Source organism: Pararge aegeria, chromosome 22 (genome assembly GCF_905163445.1).
Source record: "Pararge aegeria chromosome 22, ilParAegt1.1, whole genome shotgun sequence".
Taxonomy (NCBI): Eukaryota; Metazoa; Arthropoda; class Insecta; order Lepidoptera; family Nymphalidae; genus Pararge; species Pararge aegeria.
The window spans coordinates 12,677,525-12,693,495 of NC_053201.1; the positions used below are offsets into that span (position 1 = coordinate 12,677,525).

A 15,971-nucleotide genomic window follows, 5' to 3' on the forward strand; every position below is an offset into this window, starting at 1 on the left:
TCATAGTCTTTATGCCGCACTACATTCACGCTCACTTTTCCATACTCTAATATGAGCTGTGCTGAACGGCAAACGGCATAGAGTCGATATGGTATGCAAAAGCCTCAAAAGGTTATAATAAAACCACGTATTTGCGAAGATGGCATTGTTGTATGAAATAATTGATATTTAAGCTGCGTACAGACAGCGCGCTCCAGTTAACGCGTATTTTAGGTATGTTGAACTGCTCCGAATATAAGCATGAGGCGAATCGATCCATTCCAGCAGAGTTGGATTAATTTAATGCACTTTTCATTATTTAAAATCGGAGGGAACGTGTGATCATTTTTGGTGTCAAAATATGGGTTATCATTATTGAGTTAAGAACTTAGTCAATTATTTTCTATCAAACAACGATATCGCTAAGAACTTGCACTCTCTTGATATCTCAAGAGAGTGAGAGTATATTAATAGTTAATAAGGGTATTTTAACAATAACTCTTTAAATTCTATCAGAGTTATATAACTGCTATAGCACGAAATACACGCTATGAACTCTTTAGCCTTTTACAGCTCTTATTGATAATTCTTCGCAGTAGTGGGTTGTGCATCTACAACAATGAACATGCTGTTAGTTATGGTAATTACAGACGGCGTGTTTAGTACGCTACCGAAACGGTCTCCGTCGCAAAATTTCCAGATGACAACATATTCAGACGTGCGTTTATAAATCATTAAACACGCAGCGATTCCTCGATACAAACGCGCTATTGTCGCACGCAACTATATTCACAAATAAGGACATTCCTTACATTTTAAAGTAGCCCACTTTACCATACCATATGTTCAAGATGCGGATTCTACTTAATCATGACAGCGTAAGATCATCAGTCGTGCTCTTTTACAATCACTCTTGGAGATCAAGGCGCCAAGCGTATCTGTATCGCGTTTAACGTGCGTGTGTTTTAATACAAACAAATGAGACAATCGGTTTTCCGTAGTTCTACCATTTAATAACCGCGCGTAGAAAATACGCCGTGTGCATGCGCCCTTACGTGTGCGTCAGGTGAGACATATAAAGCGATAAGCTAACTTCGAAACAACAATGTATTCCTCAAAGTTGGTTATATTTTGAGACTTTTAATGAGCATGGCGAAGTAAACTTTTTGTAATTTGTTTTATTATGTTTTAAAAATATAAGAACAATTTTATATATATATATATATATATATATATATATATTGTCGAAACGTAAGATTTTTTTTTTTTTTTCATAAAAAGACATGCAACAAAAAATGGAGTGTATGTGATGGATTATATAGTGAATGATTTGGAGTTGATGTTTAGAAATAAATTTTAAACATAATATGTGACAATAAAACATAATATTCGTTGGGGACTTAACAAAACATAACATAAGAAGACAAAACAAGTGAGTCATACGTTTTTTTTTTAATAATTGACGGACTTAGGTGTGCATATAAGGTATGCACTAAGCGAGCAGATGATATAAAATGGGAAATATGTCTAGCACGAGCAATGGCGTGCATAGGGGATATGCACGGGGTATGTAGATAATATAAAATGCTGAAAATCTCCAGTCCGAGTTATAAAAAACTTAAGGATAGGCATTGTAACAGTTAGTAAGACGCATTGTAAACAAATATTAACATGAAATAAATCTAACTTAAAACCTTTAAACACAGTAATATTGGAACACCTTTATAACGTATGCATTCGGGGCAGCGCCAAACCGGTCGCTCGTATCTACTGAGCGACGCGATGGCTCGCAGTACAGAATTACCTACACTGGATTTATTAGTGTACTACCTGCTGTATACTGTATTGTTTTTTAATGGTTAAAATATGATATTGGATGTATTTAAACTTATTACATTTTAGAGGAATGTGCAGCGTCTAATTAAACTCATGTGATTTACAGAATGCGAAGAATAATAATTTTAGTAGTTTTTGTAATAAAAAAAAAAAAAAAAAAAAATTAAAAGCCTACCCTTAAGTATTTATAACTCGTACTAGAGATTGTCTTCATTTTATATCCTCTGACTACCCTGTGCATACCCTCTATGCACGCCACTGATTAGGGGTATGGCTTATAACTGGCATTTGCTATACCTAAGGCATAGGTGCGCCTGTAATTACACCGGCAGCCACGCCCAAAAAAGAAACATGACAATGAAACCCAACTCCCTTCTCGCCTATTCCGACAACAGTTGAATGCCATCGGTTGAGACTAATGACCGTTTTCACTAAATCTAAGCAACGCCTTAATCGAATGCCTAGTGATTGATTGAATTATTTAGACGATGTCTATCTTACGTGATCAGTGGCGCGCATAGAGGGTATGCAGATGATATAAAATGAAGAAAATCTCCATTACGAGTTATAAATACTTAAGGGTAGGCTTTTTATAACTCTTACAACGCCTATCCTTAAGTTTTTTACAACTCGTACTGGAGATTGTCTTCATTTTATATCATCTGCATACCCTCTATGCACGCCACTGTACTTGATATAGTATTGGTGAACGATTGATCTATCTATAGGAATCTCCTTAGATTAGCCGTTACTTATTTTGGCATTGCCTTGCTCATCATTAGTGAAAACGTATAAAAAGAAATGTTATTGAATAAAATAGGTATACGTTAGTTGCAAGAAACATGAATTTAGTTCAAACCAGATAACATATCCAATAAATTTATTGATACGAGTAAAAACTTTATTACTTTAACATTAAAATACTTAATTGAGGGTAAGGTCGAGGATTTTAATCCTTTATCAGTCCGAATACAATCATATCCGAAGCCCAAGCATTTATTAGCTATGGCTATACCAGTGCGCTTTCTTATTCATCTTGCATCATCGTCTGATCCAAGCCTGTGTGACTTTTAACATAGTGTCCATTATTCTACTAGTCGAGTCCTTTAGTTTGACATCCATATTGAGGAATTGGTCTTTTTGTGGTGGCGGGCGTCGTGGTTGTGACCATTTTTATCGTGTATCTACTAGTCAAGCCCATTCATTTGATACCCGTATTGAGAGAGTTGTGAAAAATTATGTGATTCGCCATTTTGGACCGATTTTCACCAAACATAGCTAAGAAGACTCCAGATTAATTCTCCTTTCAATGTCAAAAAAAAAAAAAAAAACAAAATCAACATCGGTTCATCCGTTCGGGAACTACGCTGCCACATACACGTCAAAAAAATAACACCCGTCGTTTTTGCGTAGGGCTTATAAACAAGTTCGGCGACTGCGCACGCTAATCTGCGGCGATTGGTCCGCCATTTTGCGATTTGCGATTCGCATAAAATGGCGGAAGACAAAGTTAAAACATTAGAGTTTACCGAGCATAGTATGTGTAAAACCCTCTCCTATGTACAGAGTAGAACTTCGCAGGGCATGCAAGGTACAAGTCTCACAAAATGCTGTCCTGTTTCCTTAAACCTAAGGAGTAGGTGTTATGCCTCACGTGCTATTATTTGCACCGGCAACCTCGCCTTTCAGACCGGAACACAGCAAAGCTGCTTAGCGGCATAAATAATCAAGGTGGCACTTTCGAGACGAGGATTGAAAGGATCATAAGAGCGCACTGGTGTAGACACAGTTTATACATCGAAAGATTTAAACATTCTTACCGTCGTCGTTGTCTCTATCGACTTTGAGCGATTTAATTCTTTTCTTCGCATCATCTATCGATTCTTGGGATGCTTTCTCATTGGCTATTAGATTGCCGGCAGCTGATTTGGCATCTGGGTTATGAGGGGAAAATAAAAATGATAAACAAACAAAACCAAAAATTAAAATACATGAGTGCGTGTGCGGGTGTGCGTGTGCGTGTGTGCGTGTGTGTTTCTGCGTGTGTAATTTGTGGTGAAGGTGACAAATGTAACAGCATTCACGCTTGAAACTACATAGCTGGCTATAACTTTAAGAATTGTAACTAAATCTTAAGTACAACAAACGCAACGCAAAGTCGTACCTTTGACACCTATACATAATTAATAGAAGATGTTTCTCAAAAAAAAAAAAACTAATTTTATAGATGCATCTTAGATGATACTCGTAAACGGGGAATCCTCATATATAATGTAACTCAATCGTCAGACATACAAGTAGTTTTGTACTTTTTACTGTGTTAAATGTTGAAAAGATTATCAATAGCTATTTTAAGACTTGTCAATTAATAGAGAATTTCGCATATCATAGCCCCTTAATCAAATTATCCTTTATTTTTCTTTCCTTCTGGCTTTACACAGTTTAGCCAATTTCAGGTGTTATTTATCTTAGATTTTTTCATACTTTATCCAAATTATCCAGGCTGTATCAGATATGTTGATGGATAGATTCGCTTTCTTATTATAGATATATCTTAGCAAAAATGTAGTTGAAAAGTGTTTATGATTCATGATTGTGATCTGTGGTTGATGGTAGAGTCGTAGTGTAGCGACTAGCCAACTAGTTTTTGTAAAAGATCTAGCCGAGTGTACTGAAAAGTCTTACCCTGGGACTCATCAGCGCTGTATTGGCGACCTCCAGCGGCGTCGGCCTCGTTGGCCTGGCAGATGAGCGACACGCGGTAGAAGTAGTTCCGCCAGAAGTTCTCCTCCGTGATTCTGGAAATTACACCAAAATAAAAAAATTACTTTAAATCCGCCTTTTATATTCAGGGGGACAGCAGAATTGTTGCTGAGTTCACAAAAGAACTGAACGAACGAAAGCTTATAGAAAAGTCCTATTATAGTATAAAGGATTGCGTAAACGATAAAAAAGCTTGGGTTTGAACAATTGCTCTAACCAGGTTGCTTCTTAAATATTTTCAAATTACAGTGTGAGATAGTTATAACAAAAAGAACACCAGGCTAAGTTTGTTGTGGGCTTCTTCTTAGATCAGGGCGCGTTTGGAACCCTCGTAGCTTTATTTTTAAGTTTACGAATGTAGTTATCGCCATCACTACTCACGGCTATGTACATATTTTGTATATAATCAACGCATCAAAAGTGACTTTGGCTTTGAACGATTGTAGCGTGTGATCAGAATTCATTGTTGGAACTACGAGTAAGAGCGAGAGTCGAAGCGGTCTGCTTCCAAACAATCGTATCATTATGAAATTCATCAAATGTATAGTAACTTTTGGAGCTTTAAGTCATCAGTGGCAACACATACTTTGTAACTCTGTGAAGAAGAATCAGTTTATATCACCACCCACTATCCCATTCTACTTTCTATTGCCCAGAGGTCCATCCCTGTTCCCAAATCCAATCTTTATTGAAACATAAAGTTAATAGAGCGAACTGGCCTGCTTATGCAGATTCTGTTGACTGCTTGGTTGATACTTTACAAAAGATGAGTGACGATGAAAATACATTGTTGTATTATGATAATTTGGTTAGAATTTTAAAATTTTCGGCAGATCTTCATATACCTTTAAAAAAGACTGGACTAGATTTTATTATGTCACCTCCATGATGGGATAATGAATGCACCGTTATGGTAAATAAACGCAGAAAAGCTTATTCACTGTCCCGTGAAAAATTTTTAGAGTATCAGCGCACTGACGCTTAATATAAAAGACATCATATCAACCTATTACCGGCCCACTACAGGGCTCGGGTCTCCTCCCACAATAAGAAGGGGTTAAGGCCGTAGTCCACCACGCTGGCCCAGTGCGGATTTGACAATTTATATCAGGTACATTAAAATCAAGCGTTTGTCTATCAAAAACTTACACTTTTGGCACAAGATCGAAGCGCATCTTCTCAAGGTTGTTGTCCTCAGTCATGATGGCCTGCGCGACCGGGTACATCTTGTCGTAATCGAAGTCGAACTCTACGCCGGCTGGAGGGGCCCGTACGAAGTTCCGCCGGTCCTGAAATAAATAATTTACGGTGAAATATCGCTCACAGATCAATAAGAAGGCCGATTGGCGCGTTGCGGTATTTAGGTCCTAGGTATTATTAGGACAAGAAGGAGTACTTACAGTAGATAAGGACAGGCATTCCTCCTTGAGCGCGGCTTCATTGGGGGCTCCGACCCACGGTGGCACTGCAGAAGCCCCTCCGGCACCCTGGCCTTTGATAAAAGCATCTTGCTCACGGTTGAACTCTCCGAGAATGCTCTGTGGACAAGAATTATCATTATATAAATATACTAGCTGATGCTTACGTGAAGAAAGAACAAAGAAAGAAACAAACACACTTTCGGAATCATAATATAAGATAGGATCATCTGAAACTCTAAGATAAGACCAACGTTGCCAGTTCGATTGTACAAAAATGCTGGAAAATGCAGATCCAAACGTAGAAGTAGTAAAATAGTCATCCTTTTCCCTCTTTCCCCTGTTGCAAAAGAATTGTGTTAATATAACCGAAGTAACGCCTGTAGAAAGCTATATTTTGGGCTCATTTCAATAAGTCATAACGTGATCGTTGGAAAATATGGATAGCGAATTTTTTTTCGAGAGAACCAAATTCCCTCATTCGCTGCGCGGTATCAATAAATAGATAAGAACAGACCTGAGCGAACTCGAACTGTGTTAAAACTCCTATCTAAAATTCATACAACGTGTTTAAATTGAACTGAAGTGAGGCTGCGGCTGCACTTTGTGAATTTATATGAATTAACAAAATGACAGAAAAAGTACAGCGTGTAGAAACCATATTTTGTATGTATTAAAACTTATCTGACTTAACATAGCATAACTATCACAATTTTAAGAGACAGTTAATTGTCTCTTTATAATTTGGTCACATAGTATGTCCGAAAAAAATATTCCATGTCTTCCAAGTCCATACATTTAAGTAGCATGAAAAGTTATGTTTATGAAAATTGTTGTATTGATATTTTCAGAACCATTGGATCGAATCGTTTGTTGCGAAAAACAAGCACTTACGTAGATCCATACGAAACTTTTTCCTACATAGAAGGTAAATAAATACGTTGCCAAAATATGATAAATATAAAACTTTAACCAAAAAATATTTAACTTTTTTTGAGTTCTATTTTTATACTAGCGTCATCGAAAACTTCGGTAACTCTTACTTTTGCTTACATGCACAAGTTAAGACCTACAAAAGTCTCGCACAAAATAACGCTTCGGGTACAAAATTAACTTAATGAGGTAGATCTAAATACATTTCTTATATTTCAAATATATAAGATTAACCTTCGACCCTGACCCCTAACGAGTTGCCAGAAAGGTCGAGCAGTCGAGTTGCGCATTTCCAACTTGACTGCTTGACTTGTTTCTAAGTAAGTAAGAGGAAAGTAATTTCATTTATTTAAGTGACTAATTTCCCAAAGGATCAGGAAATATAATATTTAACACATATATTTTCTTTGTTCATATTAAAGTATAACGTAACGAATTAAAAAATAATCAATTTACGACGGCTACAAGAAGAAACCAAAACTTCTTTTGAAGAAAAATCCCGTTTAACACAAATGGTGTAGGACGTAGTTTGAAAATACAGCATCATCCAAATTTTCGTTTACTTAACTGAGTAGACTCAAGAAGAACTGGACAGATGGCGATGATCAAACGAGTAGCAGAGAGGCGCTGAACCCAAGCAGCACAAAACCGCGGTATTTTGAGCATTTCAAAACTCCAGTCCAGCAGTAGTCATCCGTTGGTTGACATGATGATGATGATGAAAATGAGTAACCTTAAGATGAACTAACGCCTCACATTAATAAATAATCAATCCAACCCAAAAACTTCAAATCGAAGATTTGATTTGGTATGCTCTTCAAACTCTGCTCTGTCGATAAGGATGGCTATAACATTTATTTCCGCAATCGGTTTTTGATTTGCTCAAAAATCTTGTTATAACAAAACATACAAAAACTAAATTATGGTCTCTTTGTCGAGTTTAGTGTTGCAGTTAGTGTTTTTGTTTATCACCATGTTGCCCAATACGAATTATTATTATTTTATCGTACTAAAATTCGAGATATAAGAAGCACTTGTTTCTGTACTCATGCCGTTACCACAATTCGCTAACCGCATCTTAAGTGGTGCGCGTAATAAGCTGTCATAACCGAGGCGCCAAGTAATCCCAGTTGCCGAAATATTATGTCAAGTATCCGACATCCCGAGATTAAGTGCTACTCCAGGTATAATTATATCTTATGACGGGTTCTACACCAAATATAAACCCAGAGAAATACTCTAATTAGCCCAATAAAAGCAGATTAAGAACTCTTTATTAATTTATTTATTTTCTAGATATTCCCCGCGGTATAATTCTCGTTTATTGCTTTTGTTGTGTTGTGTTTCCGAACTAAAAAGGTGCATGCATGGGTAATAGGTTTGTTTTTTAAATCCCACAGAAACGTTACCAGGGTGATTTCAGAGAGTAAAAAGTACTATCTATGTACATATCTAGGATACATCGTCCTTACAACACATCTCTGTGCCAGGTTTCATGTTGATTGGTGCAATAGTTGAGCTGAACATGTAAAAAACAAATCTAAAAGAAAACTCCTCTTATTTAAAATATTTATTGTTCAAGTAGATCTTTCGGTTAAAAGATTTTAACCGTTTTTGGTAGGTATTCATTAGTTTTCTTTAAAAGTCTTTAAATCCCACTTCTGATGTTAATTTTAATTAATTAATTTGACCAGTATATACAACTTTAAACAAACAAGACCCTTGTGATTTGAATTTCGGTACGGACCATACTAATTTCGACGTCACCGAAATATGTCAAGCACCCACCGCCCAGAGCTTGAATCGAGTGCTACTTGAGATTTTTGCTTACGCTAAATATTAGACCTAGCCAAATATACTTCCGAGTCTGATAAAATATGACGAAAAATGAGGTATGCGGATTATTTGTTATACAATGAAATCTTATTGGTGTCATGCCAACTTCTTTTGTTCTAGAGATCAATGTTCTCTATATATTATTAATTGTAGCATTTTGATATAATTTTGATTTATATACTTAACTAGCTTTTCTCCGCGGCTTTTCTTACATTAAGTTCGACTTAAGACATTCATTTATACAAATTGTAAGCCCTTATTATGCCCTCTTAGGGGAACAATTTCCAAAAACCCTTTTTAGAAGACGCCCACGTTATAATTGCTGTATGTAAAATGTGAATGCCATCTCTCCGGTGGTTTTAGCTGTTCGTTTATACGTCAAACAGTCAGTCAGTCAACTATTATATAAGGATTATTATGTATTCACACAGGACCAATGCACATTTTTTTTCTCTCCAGGTACTAATCAGGTACTCGGCTTTCTATATTAGGTAGGAACCAGTTTCTCTATCAGCTATCTTGGATCACGAAATTGGCTATCGTGTATATTGGATCACAAAAGTTACGAAGCCTCAAAATAGTTTGCGTCCTCTGAGCACAAAAGACTTGCGGTAATTCTGAAATAAGAAATACGATCAATCTAACGATTACGACGACCAGTCCAGCTTTTCTCATCCTAATCTCTATTCGCCATACACCAAACGAATTACGATTTACGCTATCACTTAATCCCATTTACCCCACGACTCGGGGTAATAAATACGTAGGCGTGTTGGGAGAGTTAACACAGATTAATGTAGGGTCCTATTGACCTGGGATAATGTACATCTAGTTACTTAAGTAGGCCCGAGAGACAATACATTCCTTAGCACATTTGGACTCAGTAGTAGATTCAATAAATAACATCTAATCATATAAATCTATGTAAAATTTACGTGATTCTTATTTTATTCGAGTGAAATGTACCTACATCTAATTACTTGAGTAGAGTCAATTGGAATCAGTTGTAGATTTAATAGCATCTAATCAACTGTATTTCTAGACGAATCTACGTGAGTCTTATTTTATTTAAATAAACACCATTTATTTACATCTAGTCTATTAAATAGGTCCAAGAGAACCTTTCTTGTTTACAATAAATTCCGCAGCAAATTTGGAATCAGCAGTAGATTCAATAGCATCTAGTCAACGCTATACGTATTTCTGGGCCAATATACGTGATTCTTATTTCATTTCAATGAAAAATACATCTGGTTACTTAAGTAGGGCCAAAATAACTTTTTTTGTCATACATTCTTCAACACATTTGTAATCAGTATTAGATTCAAGAGCATGTAATCAACTCTATGTGTATTTTTGGACCAATAACCGTTTTTTTTAAATTGGTATTAATATATATTTAGATTTTAAATAATATCATTTATTATTATTTCATTGTTTACAATACATCCCACAGCAAATTTGTAACCAGTGAAATCAATAGAATATTATCAAATGTTTCCATTTTTGTGGACCAATTTAAGTAATTCTTTTTTTATTCGAATGAAATATACCTAGTGCCTTAGTACCTGCTACAATCTTTGACACCGTGAAACCAGGTGAATTCTTAGAAGAGTAAATATCTGTAGGTTCTATAAAGGGAAACGCATCAATCACAACTCCTTTGTAACTTAACTGCAGAGCGTAAATGGATCATTCGGGTGACAGAGATGGATATTCATCCAGCAAGATTAGAAAATAGAATACACGTACGTATTTCGGGGGAAACAAGTTTAAGTCCCATCACGCGCCTAAACTAAGCTAACTTCTGTTAGTTAGGTGCGTTTTAAGCAATAATTTCACTTGCTTTAACAGTGAAGTAAAACGTCGGGAGGGTCCTTGGATGCCTAAGAGTTCTCCATAATAATAAATAAATAAATAAATATACTTCGACAATACACACATCGCCTTCTAGCCCCAAAGTAAGCGTAGCTTGTGTTATGGGTACTAAGATGACTGGTGAGAATAGTTTTATGAATAATATACATAAATACTTAGAATATACGTATAAACACCCAGACACTGAAAAACATTCATGCTCATCACACAAACATTTTCCAGTAGTGGGAATCGAACCCACGGCCTTGGGCTCAGAAAGCAGGGTCGCTGCAAACTGCGCCAATCGGCCGTCAATAATGTTTCAAAGGCGCGTGAATCTCCCAATCCGTACTTAGTCAGCGTACAAAACTAAACTAAGGCCTAAACCCTTCAAATTAACTATAAGGAGATCCATGCCTTGTCGTGGGACGGTAATGGGTTGATATGATAATGATGATATGATCAGACTGGTACTTTAAAATATGAGTACGTTTCAACACACAAACGAACTATCTTTATAATATTAAACAAATATTATCTTTGAATAAGGTATGCATGTGAGGAAATTTTAATAAAAATGTAACGCACGATAAGAACGATCTAAATACGTATTTCCCATCGGCAATATATCTTAGCCGGGATAATCCGTCTTTATTCGAAACGCCGGATGAGCCGAACGATAAACAGGAACAAATAGATCTGAACATTAGTATTCCGAGGCAAACATAACTAGATACCTACAGATATTACTGCGGCACTGCAGAATTTTCTGCTGCTGTATTTTACAACTATGATGCAATCAGTGCCACAATAGTAATTCTATCAACTGCTAGACGTAGGAGCGGTTGTTCGCTTTTCGATAATAGAATATCTAGGGAGGAACTAAATTGGATTGGTATTGGAACCCACTCTGAAAATTAACCAAGAATTGCACAAAGTTCACTGCATGACATTATGAAAGTTAGTAGCTGAACAGGTAATATCAAACTAGCACAGAAGGCATCACAATAATTTTAATAAACAGCATTATAAATTAATGCCCTAATGACAACAATCCGCTTCTGTTATCAGCATCCAGTACACCAGGGCGTTGCGTTCTTTGATGGAAATGGCTCTTTTGTAGAGAACTTCACACGATTCGGTTTTGTATCGCATGGCTCGGTCACTCTCTGAGACTCGATTTATGTCCACCTTATGGTCTACATACACACTGCGCTTTGCAGTTTGGGGTTGCCACTCCAGCATCTTGGGACTATCAGTACTCCAAGCTATGTGACCCGCCTACTGCCACTTCAGCTTTGCAACTCTTTGAGCCATGTCGGTTTCCGAGTATCTTCTCGTCTACTTCTACTATTTCCTCATTTCTGATTTGATACAATAGAGATACTCCAAGAATAGCTACCCGCTAATGAGGCCCATATTTAACGACTACTTTTCAGATCCATATCTTACTGGCACTGTATAAAGAATCTTCCAACCAAACCATCTATGAATGAGACAAGGGAACCTACATAGATGGATGTCCATTCCCGTATAAAACATAAAAAAAAATAGTAAAGGCAATACCACTTGAGCTCTTGGCAAACACAAAAAGACTGAAACTTACAAAAATAGCGCAAAAGCGCTATAAAGGGCGGGGAACAAAAAATTTACGGCCCGTGTCAACTGGCAGTGGACTCTGTTATATTCTTATCATTTCTGCAAAGAAAAAATAAAATTCACCCCTGCATTTTAAATACCTTGGCGACAAGGTATTTAAAATTAAATATTAGGAATGGTGAAATTTTTTTTCTTTGCTTATGATACTTTTTGTGATTTGTATAATGCACTTTTAATTCTAGATAATAGAGCTCTATATATTTTTTTCGTTTCAGTCTATGTAAAAATTACATTACCAGCGGTCAAGATGCCCAAAAATTTAAATTGCAAATGCATTTTATTCGCAGTTTACATTTCAATGCCGTAGAGAATCAAGGACCGATACAGGGTGGAAAATATACGTATGAGATTACTCTCGATAGTAACATACATATACGAGTATACACTATAACCAAAGTACATACGCAATATGAATTTGTCCAGTGTACACAAACAAGAGAATTATTTTTTAATTCAATCAGAACAGCCGACTAAATATTACCTTGTATTAACAGAAAACCTTTTTATTTTATAACCATTTTATAACAGCGAGTACGAACAACGAGTAAATTCATACAATAGCCCTCGAACAATGGAAGTTTAACATTCAAAAGCATCGCCGGAGGCAACACGTCGACGCCGGTACCGCGATCGTTCCTATGTAGGATATATTTTTTATTTGCCCTATCTTGACTTTTCTCTCTAACTAGGTCCCCAACAAAGTTGTTAACAGTAGCGTCCATTTTATAAATAAAAACTGCAAAGCCATTTATTTTTCTTTTTGCATCGTTTCATGCACGTGATATATTTCGATTCATTTCCAGATCGATTGCACAACAAATATTTAAATACATATACTACGATAATACAAACATTGCCATCTAGCCCTAAAGTAAGCGTAGCTCGTGTTATGGGTACTGCGATGACTGATGAATGTTTTTAAGAATAATATAAATATCATGTGATAATGTTATGTGACAGAAACGCTTGGATGGCTGCTATTTCTAAAACACATTTCTAAATTGAAAAGTACCTACAAAGTTGGTATTTCTAAAAATGTTTTAATAGCTAGATTTAAATTATTATTATTATTATTATTTTTGTATAATTTACTCGGTAATTTATTTTAATAATCATAAACTTTGGTCATGTATTATTTTTGTAACATCGTAAAATTGTTTTTTAAACTTAATTTACAGATGGTTGAATCAATTGATTATTACAATCAAAGTTATTATTGAAATAATGACAGATTTGTATGACATTCAGAAAGTGTACAGTTAGGAACCTACTTTGAAATAAAATATTTGATTTGATTTGATTTGATTTGAATACTAATAATATACAGATAACACCCAGACACTGCAAACATTCATGCTCATCACACAAAGATTCTCCAGCTGTGGGAATCGAACCCACAGCCTCGGGCTCAGAAAGCAAAGTCCGATAGCAGGGCCCACTGTGCCAATCGGCCAGGAAATTTTAATTCCGATCCTTACTTTCCTGATGTATTTTCAGAATATTGTCGTTATCTAAATACATAAAAAGCGAAGCAAGGTGAAATAGAAAACAAAGAAATGAATATTGCGTAAGCTTCTTTTAACACAAGGCGATGTTTATTTATAGAGAGTATATACATAAATAACTACAGCTTAAATTTTGGGGTAAATACACTTTAAATTTTGGGGTATTTGAGATATTGAAACGAACATTTAATAAGTGTGGAGAAGATTTACAACTGTAACACTGTAATGTTCATTGTTTTTGTTTCCATGAGAATTTTTACAATACAATAGGGGCCTACATTGCCAACCGAGATTGTAAATGGGACATCCCTTCTCGCGTCTTTTTACATGAATAATGTATTGCAGCCAGAGCGGATATTATGTAAAACAATAACATTCTAGCACAGCGTCTAGATTTCCTATCTTTTCTTACGGGGAGTACAGTATTTTATGTACTTTTAGATTTTGTTTTTTTATTTATATGGTTCATGGAGTTTAGTGGACCAATAAGTATGGTTCTACGACCTTTCCTACACTTCAAGCCACAACTATCTTGAAGTTGAGCTATTAGAACGTCGATCTTTTTTGCTTCGTCTAGTGATAGCTCGAAAATGCTTTCTTTTACTTATAACGCGATATGATTTTATGTGCTTCTAATTAAATGATCTGGGCCACGAGCTGTTACACGGTCCAGTGACAATCCACTTACTACGTGGCTGATTTATAAAGTACTTAGGTCTAAGTGGCCTGCCTTTGTCTAGTGTTTAGCATGTTGAATCACAGTTGAAAGGATCACGAGGTCTTACTAGCCAGGAGGAAATTGGTGCTGTAAACCCCCATCACAGAGCAATAATAAATACTTGGTTAAAATTGAAGCAGCATTGTGGGTCTATGCTCAAAAATTATCTCTCCTATGAGAGAGGTGCATGATGATTCTACTAAGTCGTTCTTTCTAAAAGAGGGCAGCACTATTTTTGTATATGCGGTTTTAAAGTATTTATTTTGTTTTCAAGTAATCATGTGCCTGTATTCACCAGCAACCACGCCCTTAAGAGCGGAAAACGGCATCGCAACAATGCTGCTTGGCGGCAGAAATAAGTAAGTAAACATTGTAAATAAGTCCTATATGTTTAGGCGAAATTGTATAACGATTACAATGAGAAAGACGTATAATCAATCTTTCCATTAAACGTCCACTGGTATATAGAAATAGAGTAGTCTCGTCCATTGATAACGGACACTCATCAATCAAGCATTTATGGAAGCCAAGATGGCTGAGAAGACAATAGCATTACTGACAATAACCACAAATGTTGCGTGCATTATGTAGTTATTTATAAAATTCTGAGGCTTGTTGCCTTAACGCAGACTAAAATTCCAAATGAATTATATTTCCAAAAAATAATTCGTAAATTAGATATTTTTTTTGGACAACAACTCAAACGATATCTGGAAAAACTTATTTAACCATCGTGATCAGGATAAATCTCTTAATTTTATTAAGTTCACGTAAATGTTATATATTAAATTATTACTGTTCTTAATATTGTAATAAGTATTGTTAATAAATTTAAATCTTTCCCGGTGCGGCGAGGCAGGTTTTTAATAATGTCCTTTTTCAATATTGCTCTAACCAACTTGCTTCTTTAATAGTTTTAAATGACATTGTGAGATGGTGGTAAAAAAAACCGGGTACGTTGGGCTTCTTCTTAGACCAGGGCCCCCGGAGCTTTAGTTTTAAGTTGACGAATTTAGTTATCGCCATTAACTCACTTCTATGTCATATTTTACATGTAATGTACACATCAAAAGTGCAATCATAGATGCATATTTGAATAAAGAAATATTTGACTTTGACTTTTACTTTGACTTTGACTTTGAATATTCAATCCATCCGTAATCTACAGATTTATTACTTAACAATGAATAATTGTTAAGATGTTGACGTTACAATTATTCATTGTAAAGTCAACATCTCCTGAGGATGCTGCGGTTTCGGAGCAAAACGTGCGTAGAGGGTACATTGCCGAGGATCTGTTTGGTGTGGAGTATACGGATTAAAGAAGTTATAAATTACACCATACAGATTCTACTGCTGTTCGCGGAGTATAGCAAACTAAGCTTAATTTTTGTAATATAATTCCCATTTTCCCATTTTATGAAACGTTTAGAACGTTAAAGGTAATATAATCACTTTCAACTGCTA

At 35.8% G+C, this 15,971-nt stretch overlaps 1 protein-coding gene across 4 annotated transcripts in view; it reads right to left on the reverse strand.

Moving 5' to 3' along the window:
- LOC120633607 (synapse-associated protein of 47 kDa) overlaps positions 1 to 15,971 on the reverse strand; it is a 77,133-nt gene that overhangs the window by 9,145 nt on the left and 52,017 nt on the right. For 3 of the 4 annotated variants that reach the window (XM_039903838.1, XM_039903839.1, XM_039903837.1), the window contains 4 exons: positions 5,979 to 6,116; positions 5,728 to 5,867; positions 4,501 to 4,613; positions 3,636 to 3,749 (listed from right to left, as the gene is read on the reverse strand). In XM_039903838.1, the coding sequence (XP_039759772.1) occupies positions 3,636 to 3,749; positions 4,501 to 4,613; positions 5,728 to 5,867; positions 5,979 to 6,116 (505 nt within the window). The remainder of the gene's footprint in view (positions 1 to 3,635; positions 3,750 to 4,500; positions 4,614 to 5,727; positions 5,868 to 5,978; positions 6,117 to 15,971) is intronic. The other variant, XM_039903840.1, reaches the window with a different exon arrangement.